Source organism: Tenrec ecaudatus, chromosome 8, assembly GCF_050624435.1.
Source record: "Tenrec ecaudatus isolate mTenEca1 chromosome 8, mTenEca1.hap1, whole genome shotgun sequence".
NCBI lineage: Eukaryota > Metazoa > Chordata > Mammalia > Afrosoricida > Tenrecidae > Tenrec > Tenrec ecaudatus.
Window position 1 is genome coordinate 162794904 of NC_134537.1, and position 16924 is coordinate 162811827.

Below are 16924 nucleotides of genomic sequence, written 5' to 3' on the forward strand. Positions count from 1 at the left end.
GTGCGGTGGAGGCCCGGGAAGCCAGTGGTTGGCAGAAGGGAAACTTGGTGACAGAGGGGGAAAGAACCCCAGGAGGGACGGCGAGGACTGTTGGTGCGGTGGTTGGGGGTTGGGCTGTGTACCATGAGATCAGCCGTTAAAGATAGAGCTTGCTCCTCCCGAAGCATCTCGGAAACTCACAGGGACTCTTGGGTGGCCATTGGCCCGCAATGACAGGGTCTTGGATTGGTAAGAAAGGTGAGATTGTAGGAAGAGTCAGGAAGGCCAAGGCCCAGAGAGAATACATGATCCTCATCCCACCGGCTTCCTGGGCGAAGTCCGGCTCCAGAGACACGGAAGGGCCTGAGTCTGCAGGACAGGAGTCTTGACTTCCAGGGTGAAAAAGGCCGAGATGCCAGGATGCTCTCATGTGATCCAACTTTTATTAAAAATCGCTTTCCCTGCCAATCACATTTCGGTCTTGGTTTAGTTGTAGAAGTTCAGGACAGCGGTTGGATGGATCCCTTTAAACGTGGTTGGCAGATTTCAAACTGAGCATTGTTGCTGCTAAGCTTGTACAAAGTACAGACACTGAGATTGGTTTTGAAGGCTTTACGGGTTATAATTCGGTCAATACCTGACAACTTTCTCTGGGCCCCTTCTCAAAGGACACTGACGGGGAGAGCGAGTGGCAAAAAGAGCCCCCGCATGCATGCCGGGAAGAAACACGTTTCCTTTGAGCACCCTGTGAGAGAGCGGAGTTCTGTCTCCCGACCAACCAGAGGAGGAAGTCCAATCCAGTAACAAGAGAAAGACATGTTACAAAATAGACATATAAAATTTAATTCCTTTGGTTTAAAATACATCGTCAACAATACAATTACAAATAACATGCAAGACAAAATCACTTTAATAAAACAAAATATAAAATATTGTTATATGACCCGTGTCCCATGATATATTAGAAACCCAGCAATTTAGTTCACATACTTCATTAGAATATTTTAACATAAGAATAGCTATCAGTCCCACATATACAAATGACCTATTCTAATTCCCTGAAACCTAAACATACCCGTGAATTTAGTTCTGTGATAGACTTACATTTGTAGTGTTTCAATATAAACACGTGTCCAAAACATTCCCCTGCCATAGGAATATGTTCTCAGAAATTCATGAAGGCTTTTTTAGAGTTTTGTCCACAGAGAAGACGATCGAGGCACAAAGGCTCGGATACGTGGGAAGATGAAAACCTTCCCACCGGAAGATGAGGGCCGTGCTGAGGGGTCTCCCGTGGCTGCCATTCGCTGCATTGCCGACTTCAGGAGGGCTCTTCCTGTACTTGGCGTGTTCCACAACACAGAAATCCAAACGACCAGGCCCTCAGTCGCAGACAGATGCTCGCTTGAGGAGGTTTCGCTAGGCTGCCTGTGTCTGGGGAAACGTGGAGGCTCTGCTCTCTCGTGACCTGCGTGGCGTACGTTGACACAAATAACCTTGTGCATGGGGGGGACGCGTGTAAGGTAGATCTCATTGTATGTCCACACTGTATGTATATATTATATATTTTTATCAGGCATCTATGTACACATTTACAGACACAGACCTTCAGGAAGATATTGCACGTATATACAACACAGCTTTTTCTATACTGATCTCCAACCATAACCCATCTTGAATCTTCCCAGGAGAGGCCGTCGGAATGCTGGAGAACGTTGCAGAGGGGAGATTTCGGGAGCGTACCTGGTTTCAGGAAACATCTACGGGAGGGTGGGAGGTGAAGGGAGAAGAGGGGCTCATCCTTTTACTCTTTGGGTGTGGCCCCTCTAACCTGAGGCTGGCAGAGTGGAATTCAGGCCATAGCCCAGCCCCTCATGGTAGCCCCCCAAACTAGAGAGACACCAGAGAGCCTCTGCTCAGAGTCGATTAAATCTTGGAACAAAGTGTTTTCACTTTTCATCATAAATATCTGTACCCAAAAACTCAGGCCTAGTGATATATGGATTTGTGTCTTCTGAAAATGCCAGTGTAACACACGCAACGCCAAACAACGCACCGCCTCAATTCCAAAGGAGCCCTTCTGTCACCTGCCACCCACGGAGGAGGGGCCGTCGGTGAGCAGACAAACCCCGTGGCCAGCCCCTGGGCGTGCGGGCAGGCTGCCCTCTAGATCTCGGTGAGGGTGAGCTTGTAGGACCCTCCTGCCTCTTCCACCTGCAGCTGGAAGGTGTCTTCGTTTGAGTAGTGCTGCACGATGTTGTCATCCATGTTCACCAGGATCCTGACAAGAGGGGACAGGGGCAGGGGCGGGGTGACTGCAGGCTCCGAGCTAGGCCAGGGGCTACTCACGTCGCCCCGCGCCCCCCGTCTCCTCCCCTCTCAGTTGGGGCAATCCCAGTGCTGGTCTCACAAGGGTGATGGGAGTGTTTCGTGAGGGGATCAGGTGAAATGCCAACACCTGGAGAGCAGAACGGGTGGCAGCCGAAGGCAGAGCTAAAGCCCAGCTACAACCACGGCGTGACCGAAAAAGGACTCTAACTGCTGAGCGTTGCTTCTTTGTTTTCTGACGTGTGTGTGTACATGCACACACATCTACACACCAGCTATCTGTGCTCTTATATATGTGTATGCACACATCCAGACACCAGCCATCTGTGCTTTCTGACACGGGTGTAAACACACACACATATACACCAGCCATGTGTGTTTCTCCCCTCCCTCATGATAAAATACACAAGGCAAACGTGGCTCGCACACATGTTAGATACACCATGCTAGAAGCAACTCTGACTCATGAATTGTACGTATTTATAGGTCATCTGTGGTTTCAGGAGGTGTGTACAGTGTCAGGCTGACAAGGGTGGGCGGTGAAGGTTACAGGGACGTGTCAACCTGTCTGGGCTCTATAGTCCTCGGGGATTTGGCTGAGACAACGTCACCCCCTCCCAGGCGGTGACCTGATGGGAGCAGCTAATCAGCTGGAAGTGGAGTCCCTTGCGGTGGGGCCAGCTTAAAAAGCTCTCTTTTTTCTATAAAGCCATTTTTTAAAGCACTGATGTCTTCATCTGTCCTGTGAGAGAGTAATATGCTGATGGTGGGGCGAAGTGAAGGAATGGAGCAGCATTCACGAGAGCACGAGGCACGCGGTGGACAGGACCGCTGGCTGACTGGCCTTTCTCGTCTCATATGCAGCCATCACCCTATCAACGGTGACCACGTGAGCAATCTACAGCAGGAGCGCTACACGGTCCCTGCTTCCGAAATCAGCTGGATCTCATTAATCTGCCCCAACAAATGACCTCCTCTGGAGAAGTCGCCCTAAAGATTTGATTGAACCTCTACAAAGTCCAACTCTTCCCAACTTTTGAAAATTCCAATTAGAATTTGTTTTAGATGTCCCCCAATATAATGCTTATCTTGTTTCACAAACATCATATACCTTCAAGTAACCAAAAACACACCAAAAAAACCCAAACTCACTGCCATCGACTGGCTTCCGACTCCTAGTGACCATGAGGGCCAAGGTAGAACTGCCCCTGCGAGTCCCCAAGACCGGAACTCTTCACAGGAGTGCAGAGCCTGGCTGGTGGGTTCCAACTGCGGACCTGAGGTCAGCAGGCCGGCTTGTAGCCACGACACCACGCCAACCACAGGGCTCCCGCACACGTAAGTCAACAAACCCCAAACAGTCCTTTCTGGACACAGCGGCGATGCTAAGCGCCTCGCAAATATGATTTTGGTCAGGACGGTAAGCAGACTTCCACCAGGCACAAGCTCCCCGACACGGGCTGTCTGCATGGCTGCCTGTGCCACTTCCTCTACAAGCTGCCACCGGTAGGCCCAGCCTGGAAGGGGCACGTGGAAACTCAGGGAGCAGTATACAAAGCACCGGATCCAGAGCTGACTCAGGGCGGGCGTTCAGGAGCCAAGAGTGGTTGGGGCACATGCCAGAGAGAGCGCTGGATCTGTGGGCCCTCATAGCTGCCCAGCACGGGAGAACACACATGATTTTCATTCAGGGGGTGGGGAAGAGCCACGAGATGTCTCAGAACGACCGGTCAGTTTTAGGTGGGTAATGTAAAGAGAAACACACATGTTCCAGCATCAACCCTTCTGCACCTGCTTCCGGACTGGGCACGGATGGGTACATGTGAGTAACACTGGCTCTGAAGGCTTCAGCCGTGGTCGAAGCAGCAAACCCAGGAGACTGGGTAAACGGGCACAGGACAGGAATGGGAGACTTACAGGAGGCTGCAAGGCAGTGAGTGATGTAGTTCTTCTAGCCAGTCTCTGTGACTGCCACCAAACAGCCTTGTCCTGAAGCATCAGGGTCTGACACTGACAGGGTTCAGTGGGACTGCCATCCTCTCGGAGGCAGGAGGGAGGACTTCACTCCCAGGAAGAACCAGGAGCGGAGCATGTCCTGTGCACCCTGTGGTCCCTGCTCCGTCGACCTCCTTGATGCAGAATGTAGCTTTGACACCAAAGGAGTGGCAAGCAGCAGGGGAGCCCAGAGCCGACCCAGCAAGCAACGCTGGTGCTTAGGGCAGGGGCTGGCTTGTGGAGTCGGGTCCTATGGCACTTCATTCAGGAAGCTGGGTCAACTGACCCAGGAGGTGAAGTTGGGTGCTTTCAGGGCAAGGCTAACAGCAGCGTGTGTGTCCTCTGGGAGCTTATTAGAAGCCCTGAAGGAACTCTGCCACATGTCCTAACCAAACAACTCTATCCTGAGCATTTCCATCTCAAGTTGACGTCCCTCAGAAACCTACAGGTGGGAACCCTGTCTGCGGTTCCCAACAGCCACAGCAATGACGTCTAGGAATCAAGATGAGGCACAGAGTGCTGGGGGGTGAGCAGATGAGAGCCCAGGGTGGTGTGGGGACAGACAGGCAGGAGTAGTGAGCTCTTCCCAGCCTATTGGCCAAGAGTTGGCTGCTCTGCATTGTGCACACTGTCCTGGGAGGGACAGTCCTTCTCTAGCAGAAACCCTACCAGCTTTCCCATGCCAGGTCGCCGGCATGGTGACCAGGACCCGGGACAAGAGGCGCATTTAGAGGCACACAAGCACCGAGACACACTCACCCCTTTTTGCATTTCTTGAATATTTTCCCGATCTTTTCATGGGGAACGTCGTACTTGTCTGAGATCTAAAGGCAAGGAGAACAGTCACCATGAAACGCTGCTTTCGAGACTGAAACACCCGAGGCTCGGTCCCACAGTGCTGCCAGCAGGGTTCCCGGTCACACCCACAGTCACTCCAGACAAAACGCGTCTGGGCACATATCGCGCCACGTCCTCTCGGCGACACCCCGGCTGGGCTCATCTGGGGACATGGATGCCTTCAACAAGGTCCAGCAGAGGTCAGCTCAGGTGACGGCCACTGTCTGGGGTCATCCTGATGGACTTTCTCAAGGGACGCGGTGAAGGCAGGGGCATAGAATAAAGACGTTTTCAGAACAGTGCACACGACGTTGGCGAGAAAGGGGCCGGGAGGGCTGCAGGGAGGACAGTTGTCTGCCACCACGACTGAGCCCGCCTGTGCCCGCGCCTTCCTTGAGGGCTGGCTGGCCCACAAGAATGTCTCTGGGCAACCGTACCCCACCCGTCTGCAGCCCTGCTCTTGTCCCTGACAGACCTTCTCCCTGAGCTCAAAGAACACTCAAGAGGGACACAATCCGAGTCCCCGGAGGACACCAGAGCTGAGCTTTTCCTGCGGCAAAAAGGGAGAATGGCCCACGCTGTGGAGAAAGGGCAGGCAGATGGAAGTCCTGCCTCACAAGGCCACAGGCGCAGGGGCAGCTGAGTAGACAGACAATAATAGCCTTCACCCTCTGCCATTCTTGTTCCACAAACAGCTCAGTGCCAGTGAGTTGGTCGGGTACCCAGGTGGCCGCAGGCAGAGCCGAGCTGCTGCTGTGGGTTCCCAAGGCAGCGCGCAGTTCTTCTACACATGCTACACACGATCCTGCCTGAACCACATGTTCCAAGAACGGTCACTGCTATTCTTCTCGTTTTCAGTGCAAGACAGAGCCCTTGATGAGACACTCCATGTGCGGAACCCACTGGAGAGCCAAACACAGAGCGTCACTAACTCGTGGCCCACAGGGCCAGCTCGCATGTCCTCTCCAGTCCAACAGGAGTGCACACGGCCCATCCCCCTCAGCTCCGTGCGCTACTCTGAAAGTCCACTCTCAGCTCTACATTCACAAGGACGGGGACACTCCATTACCTTCCAATTCCATGTCCCTTCAAAAGAATACTTTCCGTCATTACAAAGAAAACCTTGGCCCGAGAGCCTGAAGCCCCTGCACTGGCCTTGAGACCCTGCTCTCTGCCGTAGTCAGAAATGAGGAAGGCCATGACAGAGAAACTACGGAAAGCCCAGGTGCAGACAAGGAGGGCATGTGGGGCCGCTGGGCGGAGGGACCTGGGGGACAGGCACACCGTGAGGGGGACCATCAGCAGCTGTCAAGCACCTTGTGACTCTTGAGCCCAAGGCAATGGCCGACACACAAGGCTCTCACGAGACTCTATTAGATGACCTCCACACAGCTGCAGGTGCAGGGGTCCCAGGGAACAAGTCCCGGCCTGACAGTCCAAACTCACAGGCTCCTAGGACAGAGAGAGGCTGAAGGGGCAGCAATGGCGAATGGCTAAGTAATTAGCCGCTAACCAAGAGGGTTACAGCTGGAGTCCATCACTCACTCCACCGGAGACAAGACCTGGTGATCTGCTCCCGTAGAGACTGCAGCCCGGGAGCCCAAGGGCGCAGTGAACACGGTCGAGACACGACCAGCACACAGCAACACAGGGCGGAGGCGGATCAAGACTGACACCGCTGAGCACGCCTGCTTGGGAGCAAGGTCAGACAGGCCGTCAGCACAGGACTCTCGTGGGGACGGCACAGGACCCTACGGTGCCTCCGTCTGCAGCGTGAAGGGCTACCATGAGTCAGGACCCACCTGACAGCCCCAACACAACCTTCTTCTCATGCCGTTATGGCACTGACATCCCAGAGGGACTGCTGACCCTTGCCGAGGCCCACTGGCTATTCTGCTAAGCCTCAGGCAGGTCCTGACACAGCTCGATCATCTCCATGGGTCGCTGTCTCACAGGAAGGCCTGGGAGCCCCTGAACTATGTGATGTCTCAAAGTCTTTATTTTATTAAAAAAGAAATGCCGCTAGTTTCTCAATAGTTTCCCAAATGGCAATCCCGTGCAGGCCAGGAATATAAATCGAAAGACAGAACCACAGTAACAAAAAACCCAAACTCACTGCTGTCAAGCAGATCATTGTGAATGTAGAAGACAGGCAGAACCGTCCCTACGGGTGTCCGAGGCCAGAACGCCTCACCCGAGCAGATGCTTCGGCTGGTGGTTCTGAACTGCTAAGTTTGTGGCTAAGAACCTAACACGCAACCAGGTAGATAAAAAACCAAAACCCAAACTCACTGCCACTGAGTGAGTCCATGCTGACTCATGGTGACCCTTAGGACAGGGTAGAATGGCTCCTGTTGAGTTTCCAAGACTGTAACTCTCTGTGGAAAAATAGCCCTGTCTCTCCAACCAGGGATATCCACACTAAAACACCAACCTCACTGCCAGCAAGTCCACACCAACACATGGCGAGCGACCCTCCAGAACCGGGAATGGCTGTCCTGTGAGCGCCCCCGACTGGAACTGTTCACGGGAATCCCCATGCGGAGCAGCTGCAGGTCTCGAGCTGCTCCCCTGTGGGACCACTACCCACCAGCTAGGCTCCTGCCCACACACAGGCCCGCATCAGATCCAGGAGCTTCACAACCAGGGTCCCCTACAAGGAGTGTGGGGTGGGGTGCAGCTCGGGACCGGCCAGGCCCAGGAGGCAGGTCCTTTGGGAACAGGTGTTTGGTGGAATTTCAGCTGAGTGGAGTTCCGTTTTTCACGGCCGGGACGAAGTATGCGTTACTTACGGCTTCCATCAAGCCTTTCAGAGTTGGGGTCTTGAGCATCAGGGCGTCAAAGACTTCTTCGGACTCCTTCCGCACGTAGAGCAGCACTGGTCCCCGGGGCCGGGAGACAAGGGGAGGGGGACACGGCACAGTTAATCCAGGTAAGGGAAGTAAGGAAGTACAGGTGAAAGGAAGCACAGATCCGCATGGAGGACACTTTGGGGCAGACCATCACAGCTGAAGCAGACCTCACAAGGCAGCACAACTGGACGAGATTGGCTGGAGCCTCGTTTGGTGGCAGGTTCCAAACCTGCGTCTAATGTCAACCTCCCACCAAGGAACGCCCAGCAGCCTACCTCTCTTCGGCTCCTCGAGCCGGGCCAGCTTGCCAGGAGGTGGAGCGGCAAAGTCATCTTCTGTTCCATACGGCCCCCTCTTCATGTTAGATCTGCAACGGACCCAGAACCCGCGCTCAGGGGCTTCGGCTTCCACGGCGGGCACCCGGTCAAGCAGCACAGCACGCACTGTGCCACCCACAGCCCCACACTTCATCTGAACTCCAGGCCGGCCTCCTGACTTGGCCCGTCAAAATGGCCTGGAGAAGCGAGCTGGGCAGGGCATGCAACCGGACCGGTCAGGAGAGGGAGGAGGAAAGCCCAGGCCTGCCTCTGTGGATCCTGTGGACACTACTAGAAGACGCTGCCAGGACTGCAGAGAAAGGAAGTCTCCATGCAGGACAACACACGGGGGAAATCCCGGCATCTCTTAACTCCATCGCCCACAAACTTTTAGAAGCCCCACATACACGTATGAAGTAGACACACCGCACACGCATCCAGACCCCAAGTGTTAATAGCGGAATTCGTTAGGTGGTAAAATTATTTTATTTTTAACTCTCAGTACCCACACAAGACATCAAAGGGCTCTTTCTAGAAGGCTGAACTGGAGAAGATAGGGAGGGAAATGGCAGGCCATTGTGTGTGTGGAGATCAGGCAGGGGAGGAAACCCAGGGGGTGGGGAGGGGGAGGGGAGAGAGAGAGAGTGTGTGTGTGTGTGTGTGTGTGTTTTCTGGGCTTGGAGATCTACCACACACACAGCTGAAGCCATACGCAGTCTTCAACTCGTCTGTAGGGCCGGCCACCTGTGAGGCCACTGGCCCTCCCTTACAAATGGAGCCTGTCTTGGTCCCTGGGCTCATACTTCCTCCCACGTGCTCAGATGACAATGTCAGCATTTCCTGTCCTTACCATCCGGCCCTGCCTGGGTGGCTGCAGGCCCTCCCAGCTCACCCCCCTGCCCCACGCGCTCTCTCTCTCCAGGTGACAACCGTACCTGCAGCCTGCCCTGGCACACATTTTGGGGTATCTATCGTGAATGAGATGTAGTAATGTCAATGTTGGAGTGCACAATGCACTGATCTTCCCATTCTCGGCTATTTTGTTCCCAACCCCCAAAGATGTAACAGAGGTCGTATTTACAAAGATGTATTGCTAGTAAAAAGAATAATGGCAAAAAGTTTAATGATGAGTTCAATTTATACCGCCGATGTAAGGCATGGAAATGCTGTGGCAGGTTGGGGACTACCTGTCTTACAAACGAGCAGCCACAGTGATTCCCTAGAAATGAAATCTGATGTCCCTTCTTAAAACCTTCTAAAGCTATGCTGCCGAGCTGAGGTGAGGTGGACGGTGTAGAATGCAGTCACCCTTGATTGGTGACCAGCTGGGCTAACTGCAAGGTCAGCAGTTTGAAACCCCCAGCAGTTCCGAATGAGAAAGACGGGGCTTTCTACCCCCGTGAAGAGTCAGTCTCAGAAACCCCCAGAAGCAGGTCCACCCTGTCCCAGAGGGGTGCTTCGACTCGACGGCAGGGAGTGTGCAGTTTCTAGAGGTGAGGACAAAGGGCCTAGGGGGCAGTGGTGAGAGTGGCCGGTGTCGACCAAAGGCTCGAGCCCCCTTGTGGCTGCAGAGGAGAAAGGCGGGTCACAGGCAGCTCCAGGGACATGGACGCTGCTGGCTGCCATCCTGTCCTTCCAGCTCCTAGCGACCCTGTGCCCAAAGGCAGGAAATCCCCGCCCAGTGCTGAACCATCCTCAACACTCTGCGGTGCAGCTGTGCTCTGTCGTGTGGTGTTGCTGAGCCAGAGGCGACCCAGCAGCAAGCAACAGCAGGGCCCTCGCCACCAAAAAGGATCAGGAGCCCTGGGAGCAGAGGTCGATCTTGGCTGGAGAGGGGAGAGGACAAGACCCAGGAGTGTCTTGTGCCAAAAGCGAGGCGGTGCTGGAGGAAGGAGCGGGGCGTGTCCCAGGGCCAGCAGCCTTCTCCCCAAGGAGAACATTAGTCAGTAGGAGGCTGCAATGGGCTCTTGCTATGTCAACAGTGGCACTGGAAGTTTGGTGAGGAATGAGGCGTTTGCAAAATGCCTCGAGGTACCTCCCCACAAACACATAGCACGAGGAAACAGCCACTCCGAGTAAGAACTGGGGGAGGCACCCGGCTCCAGCAATCCCAGTGAACCGGGGGCAGGGCAGCCCAGCCTAGACGCATGACCTAAACCCACCCAAGAGAAGTCAGCAGGCCTGCCCGAGAGGCTGGCAGTCTTCGCAAATGTCAGAATGCCAGAGATTGTTCCAGGTGGAAGGAGAGGCGAGTGAAGAGATGGGGAACTAATGCACACGCTGAAGTGGATTTCTCTCTCTCTGTAGCTAAAGAACTCACAGGCACCACGGTCAAAACTTGGAGGGGACTGAGGTCTAAATGGGATCAGTACATGATAATGCCCTGAACTTGGCAATTATAGAAGAGACTACCATAGCCAGTAACTTAGCTCCACGGGACTCAGGAAAAGAGTGTTTCTTTACAGCTCATTCACAATGTGTCTGTGAGCTTGCACTCGCTTTGGAGTAAGAATCATTTACTGAGAGGAAACCATCTTACCCTTCCCCGTCCAGGTCTTCTGAGGCGATGGGGAGAACCTAAAACCAAACAACACATTGCTTTTCAAAAACATGCCGGAATGTCTCCGACCATAAACACACTGTCCCCAAAACCGGTCTAATTGTGAACCAGACCCCAAACAAAATCCTTTCGCCTTGTTTTTCCAGTACGCAGGCTTGTCTGAGGCTGTGACCCTCTACCTCAGGGACAGGCCAGAGCAAATGCAAACCACTGTCCATGGCTATCTCTGTCCCGCAATGCCGAGCATGTCCCTAACCTCGAGTGCCTACTGTGTGGCCCTCTGTGAAGAGATTTGCCAGCCCCTGCCCTGCTCGCCCAAGCGGCTTCTTCGAAACCGGACAAACATCCTAGCAGGGGCTTCCCGAGAACTCTGGAAAATCACTGGTCCTTACAGATCTGTCTTCCAGGTGCACAATAGACCATCTTTGTAGCAGGTACTTGATCTCAGCCTGGAGAAGCACGCACCTCTCTGTCCAGGCTCCTGTGTCCAGTGAGCGTGTGCTGCAGAGCGAGGTGTGGCCACCCTTCAAACTCAGCACTACCTGCCGGGCCATGGCTGCACCGCGTGAGCGGAGGGCGAGGCAGTCACTGACACCGACCGGGCACAGGGCCCTCAGATGCTCCCTGCGTGGTGAAGGATGCCCACCCGTACGCCCACTGACTCTTCCTGCCTATCTAACCCCTATCTGAGTTGCCAAGGAATTCCCATGTTCCCAAAGAGATCACATGCGCACGGACACAGGATCAAGTCTCGTTTCCATGTTACCATTTCAGAATCTTTGGGAAAAACTAAGAAACAGAATTAAGCAGACAGGCTTGTTACTGCATTTCCAAATCCACACACTTAAACGTCGCTTGGCAAGGTCATGAGGCCATCCAGCCGAGTGCTCCAAAGATCTCACCCTTCCTTAATCTGACGGAACCTGGCTGACATTGGCTCCTGTTTCCCACGAATAACACCCAAGACTCTCGGCGAGTCGCCCCTTACTTACGTGAGCGCCGCGCTGAAGGCTGGCAAAGTGCACGTCGGGGATGAAGAGGACGGGCTGGGTGTCCAGGTCCAGGAAGGGCTTGAACACGGTGACGTCCATTCTCTTGTGCGTGGGCAGCAGTGGCACTTTTACATCAGAAACTAAAAAAGAAACAGATGGGGAGGAAACGGCAGTCAGCAGGTTGTGGGCACAGACTGGACGCAGACCGGGCCTGTCCCCCTGGAAGGGCACTCGTGCTCCCCCCAGCAGCACTAAGCCCTCTCTGGGAGGTGTGCCGTGTTCCCTGCACTGAGGGAAAAGTCCCTTTGGTTGAAGAAACCTGCTGTGTGTGTTTAGGCCCCAATTAACTGAGCATCTTTCCAAATCCAAAAGCATAAAAGTGTCTCCTTTAAACATGGGCGTGTGTGCACACGGGAGACCTGGTGCAGAAGCGAGCCTTATTTCCTTTTTGTCTGGGAGGCTGAAAGGTGTAACTGTAGAAACATCCACCTGGGAGTCCACTTCCGTCAGCTGTCCTAATGAAATCCCGTGCATTCTAATAGCCACGCACCCTGCTACTGCTGAGTACCCCAAGCAAGCGCGCCACAGTGAGCCCGCCTGCCTCTCTCTGGGAGCCGAGGAAGCTACAGAGTCCACAGTGAGCCTGCCTGCCTCTCTGCGAGCTGAGGAAGCTACAGAGTCCAGTGAGCCCGCCCGCCTCTCTCTGTGAGCTGATGAACCTAGAGTCTACCTTCCCCTCCAGCCTGGCCTCAGGTCCAGCCGACGAGGTTGGCTCGCTGTTCTCTGAAGTGACACAGGAACAGAGCCTGCACTTTGATGCCAGTGGGTGTCACGTGACTAACATGCGAGTGCTACTGGCAGAGTTGCTTTTTATTTCCCTGTTAGTTGAGTGGCGGCGTTTGGGGTTTACCATGGAGACTGGTCACATTGTAAAAGCAGCAAGCAGAGCGGCCTTCCTTGTGCAGTGTCAAGTGAGAAGCAGCGCCCACAGATTCGGTAAATGTGACCAACCCACACCCACCCCCGTAAGGCTAAGGCCCTGTGGGCGCCCAGCTTTTCTCCCTCTTCTATGACAAATACCATTTTCAATCTAGACAAGCAGCTACCAGGTAGAACGTGGGTGTTATTTTTCAGAACTGGGACCGGCAACCTGTACTCGCACAGACAGCCAAGAACTCTGCCTGACAAAAACCTCAAGAATACTAGGGGGTACCCCCCCCCAAAAAAAAAAACCAGATGTGATGTGAGGGGGATAGTGCATTTGGAGTTCATTCCACCAGGTCAGACTGTTCATCACACTTTCTATTTAGAGGTTTTGAGAGAAGATGGCGGAACAGTGTGCGACAAAAAGGTCTGATTCATGGCAGACGGGACTGGTTTTGCCATCATAACAATGCACCTGCTCACACAGCCATGCCAGTGCACCAGCTTTTTTTGGCACAAAAGAGCATGCCTCTCTTGCCTCACACACCTTACTCACTTGACCTCCCTCCGTGTGACTTCATTTTGTTTCCGTGAATGAAGAGGGACATGAAAGGACAGCAATTTGACCATGTTGAAGAGGTGAAGAAAAAAACCTGATGGAGGTGCTGTCAGCCATCCAAACAGGATAAGTTTGAAAAATGTTTCCAAGAATGGAATCGCAGATTTAACCAATGTGTTAAGGGTAACGGTGTGTCCTTTGGAGGTGAGAAGGCTACTTTGTAAAACAAAAAAATTAAAGACATAGCTCTGGAAAAAAATTCCGTTTGTTTTGGGTACCCCTCATGGCCCCCAAGAAAAGGCTCATGGTTCAGCACTCCTGTGTGCCGCTGTTTGGGATGGGAATGGCCTGAGCCGCTTGGCGGGGCATCTACTTACAGACGTCCCCTGGGAGCCGGGGGCCAGACACTTGCCTTTTCGCTTGCTTTGTTTCCGCTCCTCGTCCCGGATTTTTCGTTCTGCGCCCTAGATGACAAGAGAAGACGGGTTTCTGTGGGTCTGATCCCCTTTGCAACAGGTAACCCTGACCCACTCCCCGTCTCTCCTCTCTGGGAGGATGTCCATCGTGGGGCATCGCCTCTAAAAAGTCCAGTACTAATAGCTAATCAACTTGTAACTGTGTTCAATGGCAGCAAAGCAGAGAGACATACTTCTGCGACTCACGGGGGTGGCCGTGCTCAGTCTGTGACACGGCCTGCAGTCGCTGCCCTCGTGCCTTGTTCAGAAGTGAAGCCTCGTGCGACTGCACGTCCCGATGGGCAACACGGCGGTCACTGCACGTGGTGCCTCGGTCCCTGCATGTTACTAGTCATCAACGTGCAAAGAAGCATCATGAAACAATCACTTTGCTTGATTTACTGACATTTATTTCTGAGTGGCAGAGACTCAAATCTAGGAGTGCGTCATTTTACCTCGAGTTCCAGAAACAACTTGCTACTCCAGGTGCCTTGAGGGCAGACGTGGGATGGGATGAACCCACGAGTGCCTTCAGGGCTGTGACCGCCAGCAGGGAGGAGGCACAGAAGTAATGCCTATTTCCAGGGCCTTCCAAAGAAAGCCACAGGCCATGAGGGCTGAGGGCAGGGTGTCCACTGATGCAGGCTGCACAAACCACTGCTGGAAGCAGACCTCGGGTTTCCAACCAGGGTCCTTTCTGTGTGATGGTCTTTGGCCACTTGATGCTGCTATTGGCACGTGTTAACCAACAAACACTGTGATTGACTGGCCTACATATGCGGCACGAAGGCCTTTGATCCTGCGTCCCTATTGCTTGTCCTAGATGGAGCCCAGGGCTGTTCCAACCACGTTCTCTGGTTGGCATGCTGAAGAAAAAGCATCTGCTTCCCAGGATGCAATCGCACTGCAGTTGTTCAGCACACACCCAGCAAAGAGAACTGGCTTCTAAGCTCTGTACCACCACTCACTACAAAGTAACTTGGGACTGCTTGTGGAAACCTTTTCCGTGTTTCGGTTCTTTCAATCCACAAATCCCCCTTGAAACCAAGCGTGTTGATTAGCAAATCAGCTTCCCTTTGTATCGTGCACGTGGTCATTACCAGCTGGTGTGCCGAGTCCAGCCGGCACCTCTGACCCATCCACAGCCTGGCTCTCAGACCAGCCGGCAGTCCCTGGGCTGAAGTGGTAGCGGCACGCCCAGATCAGAAAGGTCGAGCAAGCTTTGAGGAGGCAAGTCAGAATGATGTTGTGTTTGCGGAGTCAGATAATAACAGCAATGCTTGTCCTGGGCATGGGAGCCCTGCTGGGCTAGTGGGTTACTCGTGGGACTGCTAACCCCGAGAGCAGCAGGGTGAAACCACCAGCCGCTCTGTGGGCGAAAGAGGAGGCTTTCTACTCCCGTCGAGTCGCAGGTGGAGAAACCCACAGGGGCGGGTCTACTCTGTCCTCTGGGGTCACTAGGAGCTGGAACGGCCGCATGGCAGTACGTGTGGCTTTGTTGTTTGGTACCGTGTATGACGATTTTGCTTTCTTCCTTCTAACGGTTTGTTCACACTTCCCTTGTGCTGACAATCAGGACGGAGTGACCCCAGCCCTGAGTCAGAGACCCTGTGGAGTTGCCTCATCGTTGCCGCATGGCTGCCAGGTGTGAGCCTCTGGCTCAGCAGGGAGCAGCCGACACTTACCCGAAGGGTCAAGAGTGAACCGGGTCCTGCTTTATGGTGGAGGTTTGCTACCAGAGCATGCAAGCGTCCACTGCAAACTTGTCTTGACTCAGAAAGGCCTTACAAGAGCGCTGCTGGACATAGCTAGGACCCCGGGAACAGCTGGTCTAGAGCAGGCCTCTGTTGTGCTCACTACTCAGCGCCAGCCAAGGTGTTTTGAAACGTAAAGACCCATGTGACATGTGGACGCTTGAGCGACGGGTCAAAAGAGTATCAAAGAAATGATTTCTTACATAGACAGAGACGATTTTTAGAACCAGCAGATATGAGCGTTTAAAAGCAAACATCCTGAATGCATAAAAGTAACTTCTCCTTAGCTCTTTATGGTGTCAAACAAAAACCCCAGAATGCACCCACCTACCACAGGACGCATTCCAACAGTTTCCCTGCCGTTTCTGTTGGCTGGGAGAGGAAGGTGACGTGGCATAGTGCTCCCGTTCCCCACTGGGGCAAAGCTTCACGTGTCGGGCACACCTGTGGGAATGCGGACTCACCGACTCGCATCCCTGGACCCGGGACTATTTTGGAGGTGATGTGGCACGGGAGGTAGAGCTGCAAGGAGGAGGAGGCTGCTAATTGTGTGGCTTTCCAGAATGAGCCGGTCTGGGATCACCGAGTGGGTTCCCAGTACAACCCCGGGGGCCCTTCAACGAGGCAGCCGAAAGCAGACTCAGACAAGAGAGGCGAGAGTCGGGAGTCTGTCAGAGGGGTGCCACGTGCCATGTGGGCACTAGCCGTGGCGGGCTCTGAAGGTGGTGTGAGCCCGAGTGGCAAGGTGGCAGACTGTCCCCTGGAGCCTCCAGTGGGAAGGGGCCCTGCTGACCCCTGGGCTTTAGCCCAGCAAGCCCCGCTTAGAGTCCTAGGCTGCGCAGCCATAGGATTGACGCCGAGTCAAGCCTCGGCATTTGAGCAGCACAGGAAACTAGAGGGGCTTGGTGATGCGACTAGGCAGGGACTTCACCAACACCGACTGATGTGGGCGCCTGAGCAAGCTCTGAGCTGGGAAGGCGTCCAGTGTCTTCATGGCGGTCAGAGGCTACACTCGACGGACCTCGTAGGAAGTTGGGTGACAGCAGATCAGGTGATCAGACCCATTCTCTCTAGCTGTCAGTTGCTGAGAGCGGTGGAATTGGCTCCGAGTCACAGTGACCCTGGATGACAGGGTAGGACAGTCTCACGGGGATTCCTGGGCAGAAAGCTCCGGGTTTTTCCTCTCATGGAGTTGCAAGGAAGTCTGAACTCCCAACCTTCTGGTTAGCAGCCAGCCAGAACTGGGACCACCTGTTCAACCAGGGCTGCTTCCCAGGTGCCAAGGACACATCTTCCTGGGTGTGCAGGAAGCAGAAGTGCGAGGCCCAGGCAAATGGGGCTCCAACGTCCCAGGACGTCAGGGGCCCTGCAC

General features: G+C 54.0%; 1 protein-coding gene across 1 annotated transcript in view; it reads right to left on the reverse strand.

Moving 5' to 3' along the window:
• Positions 1–928: 928 nt before the first annotated feature.
• The window catches only part of GRHL1 (grainyhead like transcription factor 1), a 57964-nt gene continuing 41968 nt past the window's right edge, over positions 929–16924 (reverse strand). Inside the window, exons 10-16 of the mRNA XM_075555827.1 lie at positions 13756–13807; positions 11861–12000; positions 10848–10885; positions 8267–8358; positions 7932–8017; positions 5062–5126; positions 929–2260 (exon numbers count right to left, since the gene is read on the reverse strand). Of these exons, the coding sequence (XP_075411942.1) occupies positions 2146–2260; positions 5062–5126; positions 7932–8017; positions 8267–8358; positions 10848–10885; positions 11861–12000; positions 13756–13807 (588 nt within the window). The 3' untranslated portion in view covers positions 929–2145. The remainder of the gene's footprint in view (positions 2261–5061; positions 5127–7931; positions 8018–8266; positions 8359–10847; positions 10886–11860; positions 12001–13755; positions 13808–16924) is intronic.